Source organism: Chiloscyllium plagiosum, chromosome 7 (assembly GCF_004010195.1).
Source record: "Chiloscyllium plagiosum isolate BGI_BamShark_2017 chromosome 7, ASM401019v2, whole genome shotgun sequence".
Taxonomy (NCBI): domain Eukaryota; kingdom Metazoa; phylum Chordata; class Chondrichthyes; order Orectolobiformes; family Hemiscylliidae; genus Chiloscyllium; species Chiloscyllium plagiosum.
In genome coordinates, this window is record NC_057716.1 from 31,661,082 (window position 1) to 31,687,528 (window position 26,447).

General features: G+C 40.6%; 1 protein-coding gene across 1 annotated transcript in view; it reads right to left on the bottom strand.

Annotated features, from left to right (window-relative positions):
* Positions 1 to 26,447, bottom strand: part of LOC122551443 — a 268,783-nt gene that overhangs the window by 143,993 nt on the left and 98,343 nt on the right. Inside the window, exon 3 of the mRNA XM_043693364.1 lies at positions 2,512 to 2,595. Within this exon, the coding sequence (XP_043549299.1) occupies positions 2,512 to 2,595 (84 nt within the window). The remainder of the gene's footprint in view (positions 1 to 2,511; positions 2,596 to 26,447) is intronic.

Below are 26,447 nucleotides of genomic sequence, written 5' to 3' on the forward strand. Positions count from 1 at the left end.
GAGAGGTCAGGAAGAAAATTGCAGGTTAGGAAGGCGGTGCTGAGTTCGATGGATTTGACTGAGACAAGGTATTTCCCCTCCCCCCACCTTGTCTCAGTCAAATCCATCGAATTCAGCACCGCCTTCCTAACCTGCAATCTTCTTCCTGACCTCTCCGCCCCCACCCCAGTCTGACCTATCACCCTCACCTTGACCTCTTTCCACCTATCACATTCCCGACGCCCCTCCCCCAAGTCCCTCCTCCCTACCTTTTATCTTAGCCTGCTGGACAAACTTTCCTCATTCCTGAAGAAGGGCTTATGCCTGAAACGTCGACTCTTCTATTCCCTGGATGCTGCCTGACCTGCTGCGCTTTTCCAGCAACACATTTTCAGCTCTGATCTCCAGCATCTGCAGATCTCACTTTCTCCTATCCCAATTAATTAGCTAGTTAATGGCCATTTGTGCCACCTAACCACGAAGGATGGGGGTCCAACAGATAAACCATAATAGATCCAAGGAAAAGCTTTTCTTATTGTACAATCTGTGGCCCATGAAACGTCTGCCTCTACAGCTCTGATACTAATGCTTGTGTGATTTCTATGTCTGATTGCTGAGGCTTCTCTGATTGGTCTCAGTCCAGACAAAAACAACTTAGCTGGTTTTCAAGCACTCCCTAACATGGGGACATGTTCTTTGTCACCTTGAAGCCTCAGCAGCAGCCACCTTTCATGTGATCCTGCCAAGGCTGTAAACTGCCAGCCCACTAATTGGCTTGAAGCTCTGAGATGCTGTGGGGCTTCCTTGATTCCCACAAAATGTTGATTGCAAGGACAACAGAGATACAGCGACACTACATACTGCAACTTGTTGTGAATAATAAATAGCTCAGAAGATAAATGGAAGAATCCCTAAGCAAATACACTTATGCAGACAAGTTAAAATAAGAGTCTGGGACAAATGTAGTTAAGAGCTAATATGTTAACCTTGGTAATGTTTCACCATTGCCTTTAAATAAATAAAAGAAGCTAGACCCATTGTCCTGGGAAGTATTCAATTTTACAAAATCCTGGTAACCGATCAGACCTTTACCAGTGAGTGTTCATAGATAAGCCATTTAACAATCAGAGCTGATTCTGTAATCTGTAATTCTGTTTAGACAGGCTGTAGGAGGAGAACGTATTGGAATACTTAAAACGCACAATGTGAAATCTATTGGATTGGTCCACATAATACGTACTTTGTGCATTTTCACAAAGCAAGACTCAAGATCCTGATCAATGGTCACCCCTGCGGGGAGGGGTGGATAGGCTGGAGGGCCTTTTCAAGTGCCTGCTCCTGGGCCTGGCCAAAATGATCATTAACATGGATGGGTCATTGTGCTTGACTGCCTATCCTTCTTTCACACACTTAAGTTTCCATTGAGGGGAAACATGTGATATTCATGGCATGTTGGAAGCCTTTATAAACAAATGGGCCCTGCAGGAGCTGAGGTGCATCATCATTAGGGATGATGATCTTTTAATTTTGTAACTTTTTGTTCACTTCTATAAGTTTCTGTTAATAATTTGATTATGTTTATGTGACAATGTCCCATCAGGGGCTATTTAACCTGATTTTAGGTTTGTTTAAAAGTATGGTTATAGTGAAGTGGCAGGTGACTTTTCCCTGGGCCACTTGTTATTTTACACCAACCAAAAAATTATTTTACACTGGATGAAAATGAGAAGAGGAAGCAAGTCTTCAAAAATATCTTGAACAATCATTCTGTGAAATTCAGTGGAAAGAAGAAGAGGCGTGATGAAAGATTAGGAGAAAGTGAGGATTGCAGATGCTGGAGATCAGAGTCGAGAGTGTGGTGCTGGAAAAGCACAGCAGGAAAGGCAGCATCCGAGGAGCAGAAGGATTGACATTTCAAGCAAGAGACCTTCATCAGGAATGAAAGATTGGCTATTGATTCAGTATGAACACTTTTCGCATTGGTGGCACCGACCGGCCTCATTGGTTATTTCACCAAAGACAAAAGTCAGCTTAGACTTGAAATGCTAACTCTCTCTCCATAGATGCTGCCAGAACTGCTGAGTTTCTTCAGCACTTTCTGCTTTTAATTTCACCTCTAATGCATCTGGGAACAGGGTCTTAATGTTAGTCTGTTGGTTTAAAAACAGTAAACATAGAATAGAGAAGGTCAAAAATCAACAGGCTCACTTGAAAACACCAGCTTTAGGAATGTTGCTCCTTCATCAGGTGCTAGTGTCACTGCACCTGACAAAGGGGTTGCGTCCGAAAGCTTGTGTGATTTCAAATAAACCTATTAGACTATAACCTGGTGTCATGTGACTGCTGACTTTATCCACCCCAGTCCAACACTGGCACCTCCACATGATGTGCAAATATAGTAATAGAGTAGTACCATCCAGACTCAAGAGAAGGTTGACTGGCTGAACGCTTCATGTGGATGCTGTGTATTATGGAAATTAGTAAATACTAATTACATTTCATATGTAATGTAAAGGCATTTATCTGACATACCTGGGCCGAATCAGGACTGATGTTTTGACAGTCACTCAGAGCTGGGAGAGGTAGAATTAGTCGCCTTCCTTTCCCTTGGTTCAGCTGCAGCACAAAGACAAATCTCTATTAAAAAAAATTCTGTGCTAGCAACATAGAAGTAAACAGCCAGCAGTTTATTTTGTTTCCATGGTTAACTTGGCTTACCTTTCAGGTTTTTAAATAAAGCAGATCTTGTAATTGTGCCAAATCCAAATGAAAACTTTGATTGCAAACTACAAACCACAGTGCTCTGAATTCCACCCAACACAATGTAGTTTCAAAGGCTGGGTAAAGTCATTCCTGGAATGTCAGAAGTGAACTATTGCAGATAGTGGCTCACCCGTCTTGGCAGATTCTTTGTTCTAAACTTTCGTTGAGTTCAGCAAAACTGTCAACTGTTTCTGTAGCTTGGTTTTCCAGACAATTAGTTACCAATTAAATGACATAGTGCTAATGGTTTCTGCACTGAAGGGATCACGGAATTGCCAGATGAGGAGCATGGCCAGTCAGAGATAATTCGAGGGGACTGTAAATTTAAATTGTTAACCCTTTCACTCAATTACATTCATGACTTTTCCCCATTTGCATTCTCTTCAGGAGCTGTGGGGCTAATATCAAACACACATGAGATCAAGGATTGTACTTGATCAGGCTTTGCAGTGTAATTGCAAAAGCATTGTTGTATACAGTGTATTCAACTCTCAGACAGCACTGATGGGATGAATCGTGAGATCTCAATTCATGGTCAATTTCATTGGATAATCAAAGATTCTGTACAGTGGCACCAGATCACCCCATCTTGGTAAGTCTCAGCAAAGTGAGTTCTAGTTCTGTAAAATATTATTGTAAATTCCATTTTTCACTCCACATAAACTGTCAGGTTTAGTTGTGAATTCCTAGCACTTGGTTTTTATTTCAGATTTCCACTATTCTCCCTTTATTTGAAGTTTAGTTTCTATTGGTTGCACTTCACAGACTTGTCGGGGTGCATATTCAACTTGCTTTCAGAACCTAAAGCTGCCATTGTCGATCAAAGTTAATTTCCTTTGATCCTCTGTGATGGCCGTACTTGAGTTGGCCTCAGGCTTTGGAAGAGCAAAAATTTATCAGTTACGTCTTCCTTGATTACTTTCCAGTGATATCTCCTGGAATGTGTGCTTGTGAATATATCAGGTAAGGAGAAAATAGGACCGTGCTCTGAAGATCTCCACCATTATTTGAGAATATGCACAAAATTAAGAGGGCTACTTTGATGCAGTTAAAGATCACACAACACCAGGTTATAGTCCAACAGGTTTAATTGGAAGCACTAGCTTTCGGAGCGCTGCTCCTTCATCAGGTTGTGATGAAAGACACCTGATGAAGGAGCAGCGCTCCGTAAGCTAATGCTTCCAATTAAACCTGTTGGACTATAACCTGGTGTTGCGTGATTTTTAACTTTACACCCCAGTTCAACACCGACATCTCCAAATCATGACTACTTTGATGAAAGCTGCCAGTAGCAGTTAGCATGAGCCAGTGAGGAATAAATCGATAGAGAAAAAAATACCTTAAACATTGCTGTTGTGCATATTAACAGATTAACACTCAATGTATGTGCATAACATTCCTCTGTCAGCTATTTCAACACAAAATATCAACAGACAGGGAAACAGCTAATGAAGAAAAACATTTCCAAGGAGCTATTTGTATTGTAGGTTTCTAGGCTTATTTGTTAAGTATATTCACAGAACATTATTGATGCAGGTATTTTTGTTATTGGTCAGATGTGTTATCTGACACCTTTGGAGCAAGTCAGACTTGAATCCTCTGGCTCTGAGGTAGGGACATTGCCATTGCATCACAAGCCCCCCCTTAAGTATTGCTAATGTATGTCGAGGCATAAATCACCATCTCTTGTCTAAAGCTATGCCTATGAAACTTTTTATTTGCCTGTTCTGTGCTCCCCTTTTCTGAAAGAAGATGCCTGTGATGTGATCATGATTTGATGTCTTTTCCAGATCAGCAGTTATGTTTTTTGAACATAGACTGATCGGAGCCTTCACTCCTTGTGTTCACCGTTTTAAATTAGCTCTTGGTTGGCCATGTCTCCATATTAATTCAAATTCCTCCATGGCTTCATTCTGTCCTGTCTGAGTGAGCTCCTCCAGGCCTACTATCATATGAGATCTCTCTGCTCCTCCAATTCAGGATGTCTGGCTCTGACCTTCAGAACCTGGCATCTATGGTCCTATATAATTTTAACATGCATGAAATGAGAGCTTTTCTGTTGAGTAACTCTGCACGTTGCTGATTGGACACTCTCAATTCAAAGTGGGTGCAGATGATGGAACCTTGCATTGAGGGGAAGCCAGGAATGGTGAAGAAATCACGCAAGTCCCCATGTTGCTCCTTGAAACAAACCTCTGGTATGGGATTGGCCAGAATCAGTCAGGTGCTTGGTCGTATCACATTTCAGGGATCTATGTCCTTGCAATTCAGGGACTGGCTGTGGTCAGTCAGGACTGTTGTGCGAAGTATCCAATGGGACTAGCCATAGTCAGTCCTGGTTCTGAAGGTCAGAGCCAGACATCTTGGGAGCTGTCATGATTCTTTCATGCTTGAAAACGCATAGGTTCCTGCTTTATTCTGAGGTCCTTCGGCCATTTCTGGGAGACAATGTGGGGTGGGGATCCAAAAATGGCACATGACACCATTCCATAATCCTCAGATTGATGCAGAACAATAATGCTACTTATGCTTCCACCAGGGCAACAGACAACAGACCTTCTTAAGATGCGTTTGTGTTGCCTGAACTGTTCCAGTTGAGCGTAGTTGCATAGCCCAGAAAGGATGCCTGCATCACTGTGCCCATTTCAGTGGGGTGAATTTGTACTTGCAGAATTACATTTTATTATGCTCAAAAACTGCATGAATCCATGTAAGATTCTGTAAAGCTGTTTTTTAGATTAAAATCAGTCTGAACATTTTGGCACAGACAGTTTCACACAGGACACCTCACACCTTCAATACACGATCTGGGCCGACACAACACCAATTGTTAAAGTTCACTTGAGGATGTAGCTTTAAAAAAGTTCTGTGATTTACATATGAAAGAACTGAAACCAACATGTTCATTCTAAAAGATGAGAGACTTAACAAACAATTCAGGTCTTTTTCAATGTATAATTTCAGTTACATCACACTGTAAACTTTTGCTATAAATTCTGTGTCTTACGATCTTATACTCCATAACCACCTGATGAAGGAGCAGCGCTCTGAAAGCTAGTGCTTCCAAAGAAACCTGGTGTTGAGTGATTTTTAACTTTGTAAACTGATAAGCTTCCTTTATATAATTGAGCAACCTATAGGACAGCATTGCATGTGTGACAGGCAACATGCCTTGGAAACTCAATACTGGAAATGTGTTGCTGGAAAAGCTCAGCAGGTCAGGCAGCATCCAGGGAACAGGAGAATCGACGTTTCGGGCATAAGCCCTTCTTCAGGAATTGTGTGCACGTGTATGTGTGTGTGTATGTGTGTATGTGTGTGTGTGTATGTGTGTAGCCTGTACCACATTATTGATCGGGATGAATACCTTGCCAAGATCTTCCCTACACCTCCACTTCTCGCCTTTAAACAACTGTCAAATCTTAAACAGATCTTTATTCACAGCAAACTGCCCAACTTTCAGGACATCACAACACCATACAACCCTACCATGGCAACCATTGCAACATGTGTCAGAGTGTCAACATGGATACATGGTGTCGTTATGGTTTATACATGAGGACACCACTCACCACGTCCGTAGCAGTTACTCATCTGACTCGGCTAACATAATCTACCTCATACGCTGCAGGCAAGGATGCCCCGAGGCATGGTGCATTGGCGACACCAAGCAGAAAGCATTGGATGAATGGTCACCTCGCAACAATCGCCAGACAGAAGACGTTCCATCCCATGTTGGGCAACACTTCAGAGGTCAGGGACATTCGGCCTTGGATCTTTGGGTGGCCATCCTCCAAGGCTATCCTCCTGCAGGACTGTCCTCCTTCGGGTACACAACAGCACAGAGTCACCTAGCAAAGGCTGATAGCCAAGTTCGGTACCCATGAAGATAGCTTCAACTGGGATCTTGGGTTCATGTGAGACGACAGGTGTCCTACTACAATATATACTCACACACACACACAGGCACACATACATGCACATTCTTAAACACAATCTCACACACCTGTGGGGTGAATTTGCATTTGCAGATACAAATGAAAATATGCACTCTACAGAAAATCTCAACCACATATGAATTAAATAACGGCATAGTTAAAACTGTTGTGTGTGTATTTATTACCTAACAACTACCGCATTGAGCAAGGTAATTAAGAAAGGATTAACTTAAAGGTCTGCTTTAATTAATATACAACAGGATTAGTAGTGATGCACTTTAACTGATCCAGCAATGGATTAATTACTCAATCCTCCTTCAGAACATCATTGTTGTTACAAGTAGTTCCTACCTGCTGGGTTTTCTATTTATTAATTACTTTTTTGAAACTTAGGGGGTGATTTTCACCTGCCAAGCACCATCTTGTTGGCATGAAGTAAGCAGTATCAGAATGACAACAAAAGAAAAGTTTGAAGCAAAATTCCTTAGATATGATTTTTGATCAGCCAGTTGTGAGATCAAAGTGCCATTTTGTTTCTCGATCACTAAATTCCTCCACTTTATCATAAACCATGGGGAGTATGAGGTTGCAAGCTGGGAGTATCATAGCTACTCTCAGTTGAGGAGGCATTTCCTTGTACATTCTGGTTTGATTACTTAGACAATTTCCAAGTGTTAAATTCCTATCCAATATTTTGCATATTTTAATGGCTTTCAGCAAAACAATTTCTTAAATGGATATTTTCTTTCTCTCTGAAGAATTATTTTCTGGTCAGGGGAATGGCCACAGGAACCAAACAGTGGCACCACGTTTGCCAACCTCCAGTCTTCCGGAACATCTCAGCAAGGGGCCCAGCAATCACTTCCGTAGCTTCCCACAGCGTTCTAGGGTACACCCGATCAGGTCCTGGGGATTTATCTACTTTTATGTGTTTCAAGACATCCAGCGCTTCCTCCTCTGTAATGTGGAAATTTTTACACCGGGATCTTGATCAGATGGCCAATTGGCTGAGAAGTAGCAGATAGAGTTTAATTTAGATAAATGCGAGGTGATGCATTTTGGGAAAGCAATTCTTAGCTGGACTTATACACTTAATAGTAAGGTCCTAGAGAGTGTTGCTGAACAAAGAGACCTTGTAGTGCAGGTTCATAGCTCCTTGAAAGTGGAGTCACAGATAGACAGGATAGTGAAGAAGCCATTTGGTATGCTTTCCTTTATTGGTCAGAGTATTGAGTACAGGAGTTGGGAGGTCATGTTGCAACTGTATAGAATATTGGTTAGGCCACTTGTGGAATATTGCATGCATTTCTGGTCTCTTTTCTATCGGAAAGATGTTGTGAAACTTGAAAGGATTCTGAAAAAATCTACAAGGATGTTTCCATGGTTAGAGGATTTGAGCTATAGGGAGAGGTTGAACAGGCTGGGGCTGTTTTCCTTGGAGCGTCGGAGGCTGAGGGGTGACCTTATTGAGGTTTATAACATCATGAGGGCATGGATAGGGTAAATAGGCAAAGTTGAAAATGTGTTACTGGAGAAGCGCAGCAGGTCAGGCAGCATCCAGGGAACAGGAGAATCGACGTTTCGGGCATAAGCCCTTCAACGTCGATTCTCCTGTTCCCTGGATGCTGCCTGACCTGCTGCGCTTCTCCAGCAACACATTTTCAGTTCTGATCTCCAGCATCTGCAGACCTCACTTTCTCCTAAATAGGCAAAGTATCTTCTTTGGGGTGGGGGAGACCAGAACTCGAGGGCATAGGTTTAGGGTGAGAGGGGAAAGATATAAAAGAGACCTAAGTGGCAACATTTTCACATAGAGGGTGGTATGTGTATGGAATGAGCTGCCAGAGGAAATGGTGGAGGCTGGTACAATTGCAACATTTAAGAGGCATTTGTATGGGTATATGAATAGGAAGGGTTTGGAGGGATATGGGGTGGGTGCTGGCAGGTGGGACTAGGTTAGGTTGGGATATCTGGTCGGCATGAGCAAGTTGGACTAAAGGATCTGTTTCCATGCTGTACATCTCTATGACTCTATGACGTGGAGTTCCAGTTGTTGGGAGGACTAATAGAAAGGACTGTGTTTGCTGTCCTTACTTTCCCAGGATATCAAAGCTGTGCTTCTCAGCAGATAAATATTCTCATCATATTTGCCCATGAACTATTTGTGGGATTATGTTCAATGTGCAGAATTCCCACAAGTCCAGGCCCAAGTCCATTGGATTGCAACCAATGCATTCTGTAGACATCTTCAAATGAGCCCAGTGCTTTTATAAATTGACCTCTGTTCTATTGATGTGCATCTGATTGGTGATTATCAAAAGCCAATCATGCTGGTCTGTGCATACTTCCGTTTTTATGTGTGCTAATCCTCCACTCTTTGGCTCTGTAAAGCAAGTTACAGACAGACTTTTGGCAGCAAAGGTTACATTGCATAATCAATTCAAGACTCTTTTCTGGAACTCTAGCCCAGTAGCCAAAATGCATGGCAATCAAATCAGTGGCTCAATGATCCTGGTGCTTTGACAAGTCTGGTGGGTTTTCGTAATATAGTCCACAAACTGGTTATTTCTGCACATTATATATGAACAAGAATAGGCCATTCAGCCAGTCAAGGCTGTTCCAAAATTAAATATGAAGACTGCTTTGTATCTTATCTCCACATTCCACACTCTGTTATCTGATAATAATTTGACGAACAAAACTTTGGAAAATTACAAATTACTGTTGCATCCTTAGCATTTTAGATTAGATTAGGTTAGATTAGATTCCCTACAATATGGAAATGCACTGTAGGGAATGTTCCCTACATTTTGGTAGACAGAACTCTTTACCTAAAAATTCCTTCCTGATTTATTTCTAAAGCTTGTGCTCCATTGTTCTGGATTCCTCCACAAGAGCTTCTCCATATCTATCATGATTTGACTGGGAGGAATGTGAAGCAGACTGAGAGGCTAGATCAGTGTGAGAAGGGCAGCAGTGGGAGATGAAAGCTAATGGTGGGAAAACAGGTGGGTGGGTTCGTTGGGCATTTCCTCTATATCTCTTTTGAGTTGTTTAAATGGAAGATATTATTACAACTGAAGAATAGTTTAATTGGAATAGTGATGTGTTACAGCTGTAGTCTGTGGGTGCTGATGGACACTGGTGCAATCCATGGTGATTTCACCTCCTGCATGTGCTAGCTGCTTGGTAAACCTCAGCTCCGAGTTAAGGGCTGGTTTCTGAGCTGAAGGCATTCAGGGAGGGGTAGAGTTACCTGGACATTGTTTCAGGAGCCTGTCACACACCTTAGATTAATTGAATCAAATTTAATTCATGGTTACGGACAGCGAGTGAGGCAGATATTATTAGTTAAAACTTAACTTTGAAAAAGTCTCAGCCAGTGCCCTTGTCTAGTTGGTATGAGGTTCTTGCGCCTAAAGTGGACAAAGGCAGAGATTTCATGGAGGTTGACTGAAGGTGCCATTCAAGCAGGGGGATAAAAGAGAAGTGTAGGAGGGATAGGGTGAAACATAATTAGGGGCATAGATATCGTTCTTTGCAGTAAAAACTGAGAGACCTGAAATCTGTGTAGTCAATCTGGTGCCAAGATTCAGGACATCTCTTCTGGGCTGGAGTGGGAGGGAAGGATCCAGTTGTTGGTGTCCCTGTAGGTAATAATGACATAGGTCGGATCAGGAAGGAGGTTCGGCTTGAAGAGGCAAATAATAATCAAATTGTGCCAGAGGGGCAGAAGGTACAAGCAGATGAATGTAGCAGAAGTTAGAGCCAGAATAAGTGTTGATGGTAAAAAGTCCAAGCTCAAAGGCTCTTTATCTAAATGCATTCAGAGTTTATAATGAGATATATTAGTTGACAGGACAAATAGAAACCATTATAATTGTGATTGCATGATTGCAGGACTGATAAGTCTATATTCAGAAGTACTAGGAGAATGAGCTAAAAGGAGAAGGAGGTGGGGTTGCTTTGTCAATAAAGGAGTGTATCAGTGTGAGTTGTGATATAGGTGCAATAGATCATGATGTGGAATCAATTTTGGCGGAAATAAGAATGGCAAGGAAAAATAAATGTCACAGTGGGAATCATTTGAAAAGTTAGCTCACTATAGGTCAATGCTTAAACCGAGAAATAATGTAAATACGTAACAAGGCGCCACAATTGTCATGGGTGATTTTGATCTGCATGTTGATGGGACAAATCGCACAGGTAAGTCTGACATGGAAAATGAATTTGTGCAGTGCATCAGGGGCTGCTTCATAGACAAGGCTGCTGAGTAGCTTCATGCACAAGCTACTTAGGAAAGATAGGATTAATAAGAGATCTCATAACTAAGGATCCATTCATGGATAATGATCACAACATGTTACAATTTCTAATTCAGTTTGTGGTAGAGCATCTCTGGTCTCAAAACAGTGCCCTCAACTTAACTCATGACAATTACAAAGGTATGAAGAAAGAGTTCCCCAAAGTGACCTGGAAAAATAGCCGAACCAAAAAGTCAGGACTTGGCAGGTACTTTAACACATTTTGCTCATTCTGCTCAGCAAAAATATTGTTCTGTCAAAGAGAAGGACTCAATGAGAAGGAGAAAGTGAGGTCTGCAGATGCTGGAGATCAGAGCTGAAAATGTGTTGCTGGAAAAGCGCAGCAGGTCAGGCAGCATCCAGGGAAAAGGAGAATCGATGTTTCGGGCATAAGCCTTCTTCATTCCTGAAGAACATCCTTGGTTAATAACAGTGATCAAGGAGAGTATCCAATTAAAACTATACGTAATAGACCAGAGGATTGGGAATTTTTTAGGAACTAACAGAAGGTGACTAAAAAGCTAATAAAAAGGGCAAATGTAATTTTTTTTATAATTCATTTGTGGGATATGAGTGTCATTTGCCAGGCCAGTATTTATTGCTTGTCCCTAGTTGCCCTTGAGAAGGTGGTGGTGAGCTGCCTTCTTGAAGTGCTGCAGCCCACGCGCTGTAGGTTGACCCACAATGCCCTTAGGGAGGGAATTCCAGGATTTTGACCCAGTGACAGTGGAGGAACAGTGATATATTTCTAAGTGTGAATAGTTTGGAGGGAACTTGCAGATGGTGTTGTTCCCAGGTATCTGCTGCCTTTGTCCTTCAAGATGAATAGGTTTGGAAGGTACTGTCAAAGGATTTTTGATTAACTTCTGTAGTGCATCTTGTTGATCATACACACTGCTGCTACTGAGCCTCAGTGGTAAAGGCAGTGAATGTTTGTGGATGATGTCAAGCTTCTTCAGTGGTGTTAGAGCTGCACCCATCCAGGCAAGTGGGGATTATGAAAGTAACTTGGCAAGAAATATTAAAACAAACAGCTTCAATGGATGTATAAAAATAAGGGGTGTAGCTAAAATGAGTGTGGGACCCTTAGACAATACAACTGAAGAATTCCTAACAGGGAATAGGAAAATAGCAGATAATTTAAATCAATATTTTACATCAGTTTTCATGGTAGAAAACATTATAAACATCCTAAACATAGATTAGCAAGGTGTTAATGGAAGGAACAATCTTATAACAATCTCTATCAAGAGGGACAAAGTATTTGTTAAGCTAATGGGGCAGAAAGCAGACAAGTTGTCATAGAGTTCTGAACTCACTGGACTCAAAATGTTAATTCTGCTTTCTTCCCACAGATGTTACCAGACCGACTGAGTTTCAGCAGCTATTCCTGTTTTCCTCAGGACCTAATGGCCTGCATCCAAGTGCTTTAAAGGAAGAGCAACTGAGATAGTGGAGGCTTCATTTAAATATTCTAGAATTTTATGGATTCTGAGAGGGTTCCATCAGATCGAAAAACTGTAAATGTGATGCCCCCATTCATGAAGGGAGAGAGACAAAAGGCAGGACACTGAAGGCCAGTTTGCCAAAATTCTGACATTGGAAAAGTACTAGAGTTCATTATCAAGAAAGAAATAGCAGGATATTTAAAAATGCTCATTGCATTGTCAAGATGGTTCTGAGAAAGTGAAATCATGTCTGACAAATTTGATAATGTGCTTTGAGGAAACAACAAGTTGAGTTGATAAAAGGCAACCGGTAGATGTTATGTACTTAGATTTCCAGAAAGCATTCAATAAAGTACCACATAAAAGGTTAGTGCATAACTGTATTGAGTGCAATGCATTCAAATGGGTTGAGGATTGACTAACACAGAAGACAGCCAGGATTAATGAGCCTTTCTCGAGTTGGAAAGATGTAACTGGTGGAGTGCTTCAATGATCAGTCCTAGGGCCTCAATTCTTTACCATCTACATTAGTGACTTGGAGGATGGTTCAGAAATTGTTGGGAGGTCATATTGGGATGAGGAGAAAAGGTACCCACAAAGGATTATAGATAGGTTAAATGAGTGGACAAAAAACTTGGCAGATGGAATTCAATACTGGAATGAATGAGATCATGGGTAGGAAATAGCAAAAAGCAGACTATTATTTAAATGAAGAGAGACTCAGGAAAAAGTTCAGCACAGAGGGATCTGGGGTCTTATTGTGCATGAAACACAAAATCAGCATGTAGGTATAGCAAGTAATTAAGAAGGCAAAAGAAATTGTGACCTTGATTGCTACAGGGTTGGAGTTTCAAAATCGGGAAGTCTTCTTACAACTGTATAGGTGATGCTGCATCTGGAGAACTGTTTATAGTTTGGCTTCTACATTTAGGGAAGGGTATACTGTTATAGGAGGCAGTTTAAAAGAGATTCATTAAGCTGACTTCTGGGATGAAAGGTTTCACTTATCAAGAATTTCTAAAACGTTTGGCCTTTATTCATTAGAGTGTGGAAGAATGAAGGATATAATCTTATTGAAACGTACAACATTTTAAGGGGGTTTTGCAGAGTAAATGGTGAGAGGATTTTTCCATTAGTGGGGGAATCTCAAGTTATGGGACATAGTTAGCAAAATAAGGAGACATTCATTTAAAACAGAAATGGCAAGGTACTTCTTTTCTCAGAGGGTAGTGAATGTCATGAATTCTCTACCAAAGAGAGTTGTGGAGATTGGATGGACTTTTGAAATATCGAGTCATTGAGGACAAGGAGCTACTGGCATGAGAAAGGAGTTGAGATCTGGGGCAGATGAGCTATGATCTTGTATGGTGTTGGGGCAGGCTTGGAGGTCGAATGTCCTACTTGTGATAATCTCCAGGATCTACAATCCATGTTTATGCAAGTGACTCATATAATTAAAACTTTTAAGTTCTTCTATCAATCAGGTTAACCTTCATTGAAACTATTCCAGCTTTATCGAGATATCATCAGACCACAACTGCATATCGCTGAAGCAGAACTTCCAACCTCTGCCCCTGAATTAAAGGACAACATTTAATTATCTGTTGTGCTTGTCCACTACCTTTTAGCAAATTGTATAAAAACACAACTAAATCTTTTTGCTCCATTGCTTCTCAGCATTAAATTCTTGTATTCAATGTAGATGATCTCACAAGCCCACATTTCAACTCCATTTGCCACTTTTGCCCACTCACTTATTCTATGCCATTTTTAACTTCTGGGCCATTTTTTTTTTACAATCTAAAATGGCTCCTAATGTGGTGTCATCTTCAAATTTGCAAACACACCTCGCTAATGAATATTTCTTCTCTGCCTTTTCTAAGGATTAGTTGTGTTTTATTGTTCCCCCCCTCATCTTTTTTCTGCACTTAACCCTGTCAGATGCATCAAATAAGTGACTGTGCCATAATCAGTACGATTCTCCTTTTGTAATAATCAGCAACTAAAGGCCAATTTCACTATAATATGATGTTGCCAAAACTCAGAGAATCACTGTTATATCCATTTGGCCCTCAGGGCTTTATTATTCCTTATGGATTATCACCAATGCATTCACTCAGTGCCAGATCCTCAAGTCTGCTACATCCATCTTCCAAAGTGCATGTTACTGCAGTGATGCTTGCACTGTTGATCAGAGTGACACAGAGTACTCTGAAGAATTATCTTTTGTGGCCACTGACTCTTATGAATACACAATGAAAGATAATCAATGCACGTTAAAATGTGATAGCTATGGCACACTCAAGCAGACTTTGTCTGAGGCAATAGTCCTATGTTTGGTATTTGTGGTTGTGTAAATTCTTTATCTGCATAAGTGCATGTGCAAATGTGAATCAAAAGAGAAAAATAGGCAAAATGCTACTGATGCTATAAATTTGAAATAAAAAACAGAAAGTGCTGTAGAAACTCAGCAGATCTGGCTGCATTTGTGGAGAGAGAAACACAGTAAATGCTTCATGTTCAATGTGGAGCGTCAGAAGCTGAGGGGTGATCTAATAGAGGTTTATAAAATCATGAAGGGCATGAATAGGGTAAATAGACAAGGTCTTTTTCCTCGGGAGTCCAGTACTAGAGGACTAGAGGTTTACGGGTGAGAGGAGAAAAATTTAAAAGGGACCTAAGGGACAATATTTTCGCACAGAGAGTGGTGCATGTATGGACTGAGCTGCCAGAGGAAGTGGTGGAGGCTAGTACAATACAACTTTTAAAAGGGATCTGGATGGGTATATGAATAGGAAGGGTTTATGGGGATGCAAGCCAAGTGCTGGCAAATGGGACTAGGATTTAGGATATCCGATTAGCATGGATGAGTTGGACCGAAGGGTCTGTTTCCGTGCTGTACATCTCTGTGACCTTATAACTGTATGACACTTTTCAGAATTTATGAGAAATATTTAGAACAGGCTATCGCTAAGCCCTGGCTTAACCTCACGTTTTCTTATTCCCTCTCTTCTGCATTTATAAAACGTAAAAGGAGACCACCTTAAATAGAATCAAGGGTTAAGTTCTGGGACCCCTTCTGCTTCTGACCTTTTTTAAAACACTGACCCATACGATGTGGGCATCACTGGCTAAGCCATCATTTAATGCCAATCTCTACTTTCCCAAAAAGCACTGAAAGTTTACCACATTGGTACTGGTCAGAACCATATATAGGTCAGAACAGGTAAAGTTGGAAGATTTCCTTCCCTAAAGGACATCAATGAACCAGATGGATCTTTATAAATATTCACAGTAATTTCATGGTCACCATTAAGACAGCTTTCTATTGAATGCAAATTTCATCATTTGCTATGGTGGGATTCAAACAAATGCTACCAAACTAAACCTGAGATCATAAATGACTAGTCCAGTGACATTATCAGAACACTATCCACCCTTAGTATTTGCTGTAAGAACAATTTTCATTATACAGGCTAGTTGTTACTGATTAATAAGGTTGTCGTTTAGTCAAAAGTTGTTCATGCACTAAAGAACATAGATCATTAAATTTCCACGTAACTGTAATTCATTCATGACAAAATGTAATCATTTTATTGAAAAATCTAGGTGGAAATCCAAGGCCTAGCCAATGAATCAGGTCTCTTGCACCATGGGTATACAAGACGGCAAGAAGAAGAGTTGCAGGACTACAGTGATAGGGAATTTATTAGTAAGGGGAACTGGCAGGCGTTCTCCACCCACGAAATAGTCTACCTGAAGTATGTTACTTTATTGGTGCCAGTGTCAAGGATGTCACTGAGAGGCTGCAGGGAATTCTGAAGAGAAAAGGTGAATATCTAGTGGCCATTATACATATTCATACCAAACAATGTAAGCAAAAATAGGTATGAGGTCCTACAGGTTGAGCGTAGGGAGTTAAATTAGCAGGAAATAAATTAGAAAGTAAGACCTCAAAGTAATCTCAGGATTATTACCAGTGATACGTGCTAACAAGCAAAGAAATAACTAGATATATCAAATGAATATATGGCTGAAGAAATGGTGTGGGGTAGGAATTCACATTTCTGGGACACTGGGACAAATTCTGCGGCAGATGAGACCAGCACAAACAGATGGGTTGCATCTCGGCAGACAGAGATTCAAGTGTGCTGCTTGCTAGTGCTTTTGGAGTTAGTTCAATCTAGAATGGCAGGGGGATGGGAACCTGAACAGGGAGACAGAGAAGGGTGAAACAAGAACAGAAATGAAAGACAGAAAGCGAGAAGCAAAAGTGGGAGGCAGAATAAATGCAAAAGTCAGTTGAAGCTGTGGTGCAAAATAAAGCTAAGATGATTAATCAGGTTAAAAAGACTAGTCTAAAGTTTTGTGTCTTAACACACAGAGCATTGCAACCAGGCAGATGAATTAACAGTCCAAATAGATATACACAATTCCAATATCATTGCAATCACTGAGACATGAACCTATGGAGACCAAGTATGGGAATTGAACATCAGAGTAGTTAATATTTAGGAATAGTCGATAAATAGGGAACAAAGATGGGGTAGCATTGTTGGTAGAGGAGTAAATTAATGCAATAGCAAGGAATGGCAGTGGAATCTGTATGAGTGGAGAGAAGATACATCAAGGGGCCAAAAACATTGGTGGGGGTGGTTTATAGGCCCCCAAATAATAGCAAAGATTGGTCTATAGACCCCCAAACAATAGGAACACATTCAATAGGAAATTAAGAAGTATGGAATCAGAGTACAACTGCAATCATGGGTGAATTTAATCTTTATAGAGATTGGCTAACCAAACTGCCAATAATACTGGGGAGGAGGATTTCCTGGAGTGTAAATGTAATATGTTTTTGGACCAATAAATAACCAAAATAACTAACCAGCATGCTGCCCTAGACGAGATATTGTGCAATGAGAAAGGATTCATTAACAATCTTGTTATGTGGGTCTTTTTGGGAAGAGCAACCATAAAATGATAAATTTTTCATCAAGATCAAGGGTGAAGAAGTTGAATCTGGAACTTACATTGTGAGTGTAAATAAACATGGGCATGAGGGACAAGTTAGCAATGATGGATTGGTTAACCTTACTACAAGGATTGGAACGGTAAGGCAAGGGTTAATATTTAAGGAATGCATACATAAATTACAACATTTATTTCTATCTGGCGCAAAACACAGGAAAGATGGTTCAAAAATTCTAAAATTACTTAGGGATCGTATTGTTAGATAAATATTTGAAAGTGATGAATTTAGAGGGCTATGGAGATAGCACTGGAGAGTGGGACTTGGCAGTTCATCCAGGAACCGGAACAGACATGATAGATCGAATGGCCTCCTCCTGTAATGTAAACTGCTATGACTCTATATAAAATTACCAGAAAACGCTGCAAGCCTGAGGACCAGGAGCAGTTTAGAATTCAGCAAAAGAGCACCAGATCAAGAAGAAAATAGAGTATGGGAGCATACTTGCAGGAAATATAAAAACTGACTGTAAAATCTTCCATAAGTATAAGTAAAAAAGGATGAACAAAAACAAATGTAAGTTAAACGGGGAGCAGAAAAATGGAAAAGAATCGAACACACATTTTATTACACAATAGAGCATGCAAATAATTTCCCAGAAATTCCAGGGAACCAAAGACAGGGAAGAATTGAAGAAAATTAGTACCTGTTAAAAAAAGGTGCTATAGATTTTAATGAGGTTAAAGGCTGACAAAGTTCCAGAGCCTGATTATCTACATCTCAGCACTAAAGGAAGTCGCTTTGGAAATACTGGATGTATTGGTGGTGACCTTCCAAAATTTTATAATTTGTGAGCAATTCCTACAGAATAGAAGGCAGTAATTGCAACCACCCTATTAAAGAAGGAGTGAGAGGGAAGAAAAACCCAAAAGAATCACAGATCAGTCAGCCCAACATGAATAGTGTGGAAAATTAGGTCCGTATTAAAATACAACATACAGAACAATTAATGGGATTGGACAAAGTCAGCATGGGTCTATGAAAGGGAAATTATGTTTAATGAACCAACTAGAGCTTTTTGAGAATAACTCGTAGAGTAGATAAGGGCAAACTAGTGGATGTGGTATTTGGATTTTCAGAAGGCTGTTGATGAGGTCCCATACAAGATGCAAGTGGACAAAAAGAAAACACATAGCATTGGGGGTAATGTACTGGCATAAATTGAGAACTGGCTGTCAGACCACGAACAGAGTGGGATTAAATGGATCTTTTTCTGGTTGGTACGTGATTTTTGGTGGGATCAGTGCTTGGGCACCAGCTATTCATAATAGATGCCTTGGATGAAAAAACTAGCTGCAATATTTCCAAGTTTGCTGATGATATAAAATGAGGTATGTTTGTGAATTGTGAGGAGGATGTAAGGACAATCTAGACAAATTGAGTGTATAGGAAAGCACAGGGCAGATGTAAATCATGTGAAGTTATACATTTTAGTGTGAAAAACAGAGAGGCAGAGTATCACTTAAATGGTCATTTATTAGGATATGCATATTTACAAAGGGTTCTGGGTATCCTGTAAATCAATCAATGAAATTAAACAAGCATGTGCAACAAGGAACTAGGTAGGAAAATAGTACATTGGCCTTCATTGCAAGAGGATTTGAGTTCAGAAATAGTGATATCTGACTGCAGTTATACAAGGCCTTAGTGAGACTACACCTGGTGTATTTCAGGCAATTTTAATCTCTCTATCTAAGAGAGGATATATTTGTCATTGAGGAAGTGAGGTGAAGTTCAGTTGGCTGACACCACAGCTGGTGGGACTGTTGTGTGAGGAGAGGTTGGTTCAACTAGACCTATATTCACTAGAGTATAGAAGAATGAGAGGGGATTTGATTGAAATATATTAAAGTTTTAATGGGGTGGACAGTCCAGATTTGAGTAAAATTATTCCTTTGGTTGACAAAGTTAGAAATCATACAATACCAGGTTATAGTCCAACAGGTTTAATTGGAAGCACACTAGCTTTCGGAGAGTTGCTCCTTCATCAGGTGGTAGTGGAGGGCTCAATCCTAACACACAGAATTTATAGAAAAAATTTACAGTGTGATGTAACTGAAATTATACATTGAAAAATGGATTGTCTGTTAAACCTTTTATCTGTTAGAATACCATGACAGTTTCACTTCTTTCATGTGTAAATCATCGGAAAACCGAGCAAAGGCTACAATAACAGATGAATGGGCACCTCACAACAATCAACAGACAGGAGTGTTCCCTCCCAGTTGGGGAACACTTTAGTGGTCCAGTACATTCGACCTCGGACCTTCGGGTGACCATCCTCCAAGGCGGACTTCGGGACAGGCAACAGAGGAAAGTGGCCGATAGCTAAGTACGGTACCCATAGGGAGGGCCTCAACCGGGACCTTGGGTTCATGTCACATTACAGGTGACCACCATTGCACTATACACACACACAGATACTCCTACAAACACACATTCCTATACACACATACACACGGACACACATATACACAGACGTGCACAGACACCAACACACACCCTGACAGACACACATAGTCCTACACTCACACATGCACCCCCTCACAGACTTAAGACACTCTGCACTCACTACACACACACATACACTTTCTCACACTCACAACCCCTAACCCAGACGGACACACACACACACACACAGACAGACGAAGCATAGACAGAGAACACAGGGGGCTAACATCTTCAACATATTGTCTAGCTATCACCATTGTTAACAGCTAACCTGAGAATGCAACTTTTTAAAAAAAAGGTTTTGTGATTTACACATGAAAGAACTGAAACTATCATGGTGTTCTAACAGATGAACAACTTAACATACAATCAATTTTTCAATGTATAATTTCAGTTACATCACACTGTAAATATTTGCTATAAATTCTGTGTGTTAGGATTGAGCCCTCCACTACCACCTGATGAAGGAGCGATGCTCCGAAAGCTAGTATACTTCCAATTAAACCTGTTGGACTATAACCTGGTGTTGTATGATTTTTAACTTTGTGCACCCCAGTCCAACACCGGCATCTCCAAATCATGACTCCTTTGGTTGAGGCGTCTAGAACCAGAGCACACAGTTTTACGATATGGAGCACTATTTGGGACTGAAATGAAGAAACATTTCTTTACCCAGACAGTGGTCAACATCTGATATTCACCTTACAGAAGCCGTGGAGGGCAAGTCACTGAACATATTCAAGAAAGAGACTGATAATTCATTTTTAAGTCTAAGATGCATCAAGAGCCATGGAGAGAAAGTGGGAATACCATCTTAAGATAGAGAAACAGTCATGATCATATTGAATGGTGGAGCAGGCTCAAAGGGCCAAAGGGCTTACTCCAGCTCCTAGTTTCAAGGAAGTAGCTCCAATATTTGCTGCTTACCTCCTATACCTGGGAACAGAATCACTGTGCTCAATATGAATTAAATTGAATTGAATTTAATTAGCTTTATTGTCACATGTACTCAGATGAGCACAGTGAAAAGGTCACATGTCGCCACTTGCAGTGCTATCTTAGGTACAAGGTACCTAGGTACATATTCTTCAGTACAAGTTCTTAGAAAAAAAATTACAAAAATAAAGAAATGAGAAGTCCAACACTACAGATCATAGGAGAAAATTCATAAAATAGAGAAATAAAAAGTTCAGAATAACAGTCCTTCCAACCCGGTCCATGTCAGCACCTTGCCTCCAGTCTGCGTCAAGCCCTTGATTTGCCTCAAGGCTGCAAGTCCACACTGAGAGCATGCTGGGCTGGGAAACCGCAACACAAGACTGGGAATGTAAGAAATGCAGCCCAGATGTGAGACTGGTTACTTCTTAATTAATGTAATATGGTTTCTCAATCATTAAGATAAATGTACTAATTACCATTTTTAGTCCTGAAACCTGAAAGATTTGGCCAGGCAGAGAGATTTCTTTATACGTGATGAATTGAAAAACATTCTGGGTGAAAATAGATAACTGGTACATCTTAAATACTGCTAGTCTGAATGCCTAGAAAATGGCAGACAATTGTCTTTTCTGAAGGACTGTATCTACGTCAATGCAATAGTCTATCATTGCTGTCGGTCTTGATGATGCATTCAAAGACAGCTGTGAATTCAAAATCACAATAATATAACTCAAAGAAGAGTGGTATAAGAATTGTATTAAATGCTATTAAATGCCGTGATATCAATCTGTAGTGACATCTAGCAACTAAAAGAATAATTGCAATGCAAGTGGCATCAATCTTGAGAATTATGGTTCAAAAACATTCATAGCAATTAAACGCAGAGAAATTGAACAAAACGTACTTCTCTCCTGAGGTTGCTTTCTTTGACTTCAGACTCTGTTGCCTATTAATAATACCTTGACAATAAAACAACTAAATGTTCTGCTTGAACTAGTCAAAAATATTCTGATGGACAGAGGTTGATTTGGTTCAATGTTAATTAGGCTGCTTAAAATGCAAACCTTTACACACCACAATTTAAAATAGGACACCTAATTAATTATTAATCAAACATATATCACATTTTGCGTGTCTCATTTATCATTGTGTTAAACATAGGAAGACAATGTCACTACCCCACACAGGCATGTGAAACAATGCAACTTCAGGGACACAATGATAATGGGCTATTATAGATAAGACTAGTTCCCAGTTACAGTGTTCACTTCACCAATCTCTATGGAATGCTACTGGAAATGAGCAATCCTCATTTAGGACAACATTGCATAATAAACAAAAGAAAGTACTGTGCGCTCTGGAAATCTGATATAATGACAGAAAATGCTCTGCAGAGCAGGCAGTGACTATGGAGAGACCAACAAAGTTAATATTTAGACTTCCATCAGAATCAAAATAAGTTGGAAGTGTTTGGGACAACAGAGGAATGGATGAGAGTGTCACTAAGGGAACAGACCCTTCAGAATACTGAAAGAGGAAAGAAGAGTTGTGGTGACATTAGGGTGCAGGTGGAGGAAATGGTAAATTGTGATCCATTCAATACCAAGGCTTGTGGGGTGCAAAGTGAAGAAGGCAGGGTGAAACTTACCATCAACCATGGGACAGAGGAATCCTCAGGTGAGGTTATAAGGAAGACACATTAAAAGTACTGTTGCAGCAAGTGATATTTTGAGGACTGTTGTGATAGGATACTGGAACACATTTTTACAGGATGCAAGGTGGCAGTATATCCCAGGGTATACAATGTTTACAAGCTACCAAAGGTATTAGCTATTCAGAGAAAGCAGGAAAGCAGGAGAGCATCGTTAATGGTCAAAACTTGAAACTGCCCAAGAGCCATTTAACTGCTCAGTGCTGAGTCAATTGGTTGAGTATAACTGACTAAGAACCTACTATTCTTAATCAAAAACAAATAAATAAACTTTTTCCTGGAAATGTAGGAACATAGGAACAGGAAAGACCATTCAGACCTTGGCGCCTGTTCCATCAGTTAATGAAGTTATGGCTGATCTATGGCCTAACTCCACTTACCTTGCTTTGGCCCATATCCCTTAAAACCTTTACTTAACAAAAACAAATCAAATTCAGATTTAAAATTAACAACTGATCTAGCGTCCACAGCTGTTTGTCAAAGAGAGTTCCAAATATTTTGTGTAGAAGTACTTCCTAAAATTTCTCCTGAACAGTCTGAACATAATTGTCAGATTATGTCTCTCAGTTTTGTAATCCCCAACCAGTGGAAATAATTTATCCTTATTCACCCTGTCTCTTCCTGGAAATATCTTGAAGGTAGGATAGTTCATAAAAAATGCTATTGGGTTTGAAATATTGAGAAACAAGGCACTGAGACACCCAAGGAATGTGTCCAAAATAGAATGAGCTTTAAACCATAACTCTTAAATGTTGAGCACACAGGATGACCTTCAGAACTTTACAATTTCCAGAGTTACAGGGATATAAGAAAGCATATGTTGAAATGATAGGTTATAAATATTTCCAATATCTGGCACTGTCATTTCTAACAGGAACTGGGACTCTTTTGTAAGATATTGAATGGCCTAATGTCTACTCCAGAACCTCTCCAGGAAGTTGGGTTTCCATAAACAGCCAAAGCATAGGCTTGCTTTTGTGTGGATATAGCGTCATGAGTTAATGTCAGTGACAAGGTAACATCTCTTCCCTTTTGAACTTGACATTGTGCCAGTAGAAGCAGAATTGCTCCTGCATGCTCCACAGCATTAATTAATTAATCTGTAATCCCTGTTTGTATCATGCTCGTTGCTGCAAGGCCTTACCTGATGCCAATGAAACTAGGGAGTTCAAATATGAGTTCCCTGTTTGCGCCTGTTAATCTAGTCCAATCAGGGTGCTATGGCTGACATTTAAAAAGGGGAGTGTCAGAGATGTCAGCACTCTGGACTCTGTATGAGGCAGAACTATAGTCAAGGATGGTTCATGTATACATAAAAGGTGACTTGGTGATGGGATACTGGCCTCTGTGGAGTTATTTCAGAGGCAACTAGTGTAAAGCATGATCCTGAAGAAACTTGCTTGTAACAGGCATCCTTCAGTTGGGGGTAAGCATTTTTTTCCACCATGCCTTTGTTTAGGAATCTTGACACATTCAATCCTGCTGTCAAGGATTGGGCCACTATGTGGAAAGAACATATTTTCTCTGAGCAAAGGACATTGTGACAGACAAGATACAATAAGCAATTCTCCTGCCAGCCTGTGGAGCTGCAGCTTTTTCTGCCATTAGGAGCCTCACTTTCCCTGAGACACTATATACTAAAACCTTTCAAGAATTGACTGACATAGTTAAGGAATATTACAACATCAAGCCTACTCTAATTCTGAAATGCTGTCATTTTTACTCACAATTCAAGAACCAAGGGAATCCGTATTGGAATTTTAACTCCTTTAAGACAATGCGCAGAAACCTGAGAATTTGTTTTAGTCCTTAAAGAGATGCGTAGAGACCAACTAGGATGTGGGATTAATGATATAACTATGGAAAATGCCTGCTAGCTGTAGCCCAAGTGGACTTCAAACAGGCGCTACAATGGCTTTAATTTGGAAAACGTGGGAAGTGGAGCTTACAAATTACAAGATATTCGGATGCAAGTGGACACCCTCACCAATCTGACTGAACTTGGAATGCCACTTGGGTGCAGACAATAGCATAGCCTCACTCAGGACATATCCTCAGCAAAGTGAGTCTAGGGCAGCCCATAGCAAAACTCCAAAATAAAGCCAAGCCTCAGCCAAACGATCACGATTTTCTTCAGGATCTTGGTTGGCAAATAATTTTAGTTGTTGCCGAAATGCAGACTTGAGACAGAATAAGAATCCTACAAGACCTAGATTGAATAGGCCGGTATTCAGGAGGGTATTCTGGAGAGTTCATACATTTGGACTGGAGCAATTAAATTGCTTAACAACATCAACATTTTTTCAGACTGGAAGCCTGTGAGCAGTGGAGTGCCAAAAGGATTGGTGCTGGATCCACTACTTTTCGTCATTTATATAAATGACTTGGATGTGAGCATAAGACGTATAGTTAGTAAGCTTGCAGATGACACCAAAATTGGAGGTGTAGAGGACAGCGAAGATGATTACCTCAGATTACAACAGGATCTTGATCAGATGGGCCAATGGGCTGAAGAGTGACAGATGGAGTTTAATTCAGATAAAGGCAAGGTGCTGCATCTTGGGAAAGCAAATCTTAGCAGGACTTACACACTTAATGGTAAGGTCCTAGGGAATGTTGCTGAACAAAGATTCCTTGGAATGTAGGTTCATAGCTCCTTGAAAGTAGAATCACAGGTAGATAGGATAGTGAAGAAGGCGTTTGGTATGCTTTCCTTTATTGGTCAGAGTATTGAGTACAGGAGTTGGGAGGTCATGTTGCGGCTGTACAGGGCATTGGTTAGGCCACTGTTGGAATATTGCATGCTTTCTGGTCTCCTTCCTATTGGAAGGATGTTGTGAAACTTGAATGGGTTCTGAAAACATTTACAAGGATGTGGCCAGGGTTGGAGGATTTGAGATATAGGGAGAGTTTGAACAGGTTGGAGCAGTTTTCACTGGAGCGTCAGAAGCTGAGGGGTGACCTTATAGAGGTTTATAAAATCATGAGGGGCATGGATAGGGTAAATAGACAAAGTCTCTTCCCTGGCGCGGGGGAGTTCAGAACTAGAGGGCATAAGTTTAGGGTGAGAGGGGAAAGATATAAAAGAGAACCAAGGGGCAACTTTTACACGCAGAGGGTGGCACATGCATGGAATGAGCTGCCAGAGGAAGTGGTGGAAGCTGGTACAATTGCAACATTTAAAAGGCATCTGGATGGGTATATGAATAGGAAGGGTTTGGAGGGATATGGGCCAGATACTGGCAAGTAGGACTACCTTAGGTTGGGATATCTGGTCGGGGTGGACAAGTTGGACCAAAGGGTCTGTTTCCGTGCTGTACATCCCTATGACTCTAAAATCAAAACAAATAAAGATAAACGTCTGGTTAAATTGTCATCCAGTTCTAATGGAGGTAAATACTGGTGCAGCCATTTCAGTGATCACAGCACCAGTATTTAATAAATTTGCTCTGGACTCCTACCCTTAAATTTGTGCAAGGCCTTAGCTAGGCTGAGAAACTATACCAGTGAACCTTTACAGATTAAGTGTACAAGTTCAGTTCTGGTCTGTTATGAAAGGCTGCTGGCTCAGTTACCAGTGATTGTCATAAAAGACTTGGGCCCAAGATTTATAGAGGAGAAAGTGATGGCTGCAGATGCTGGAGATCACAGCTGAAAATGTGTTGCTGGAAAAGCGCAGCAGGTCAGGCAGCATCCAAGGAGCAGGAGAATCGACGTTTCGGGCATAAGCCCTTCTTCAGGAATGAGGAAAGTGTGTCCAGCAGTCTAAGATAAAAGGTAGAGAGGAGGGACTTGGGGGAGGGGCTTTGGAAATGCGATAGGTGGAGGGAGGTCAAGGTGAGGGTGATAGGCTGGAGTGGGGTGGGGGCGGAGAGGTCAGGAAGA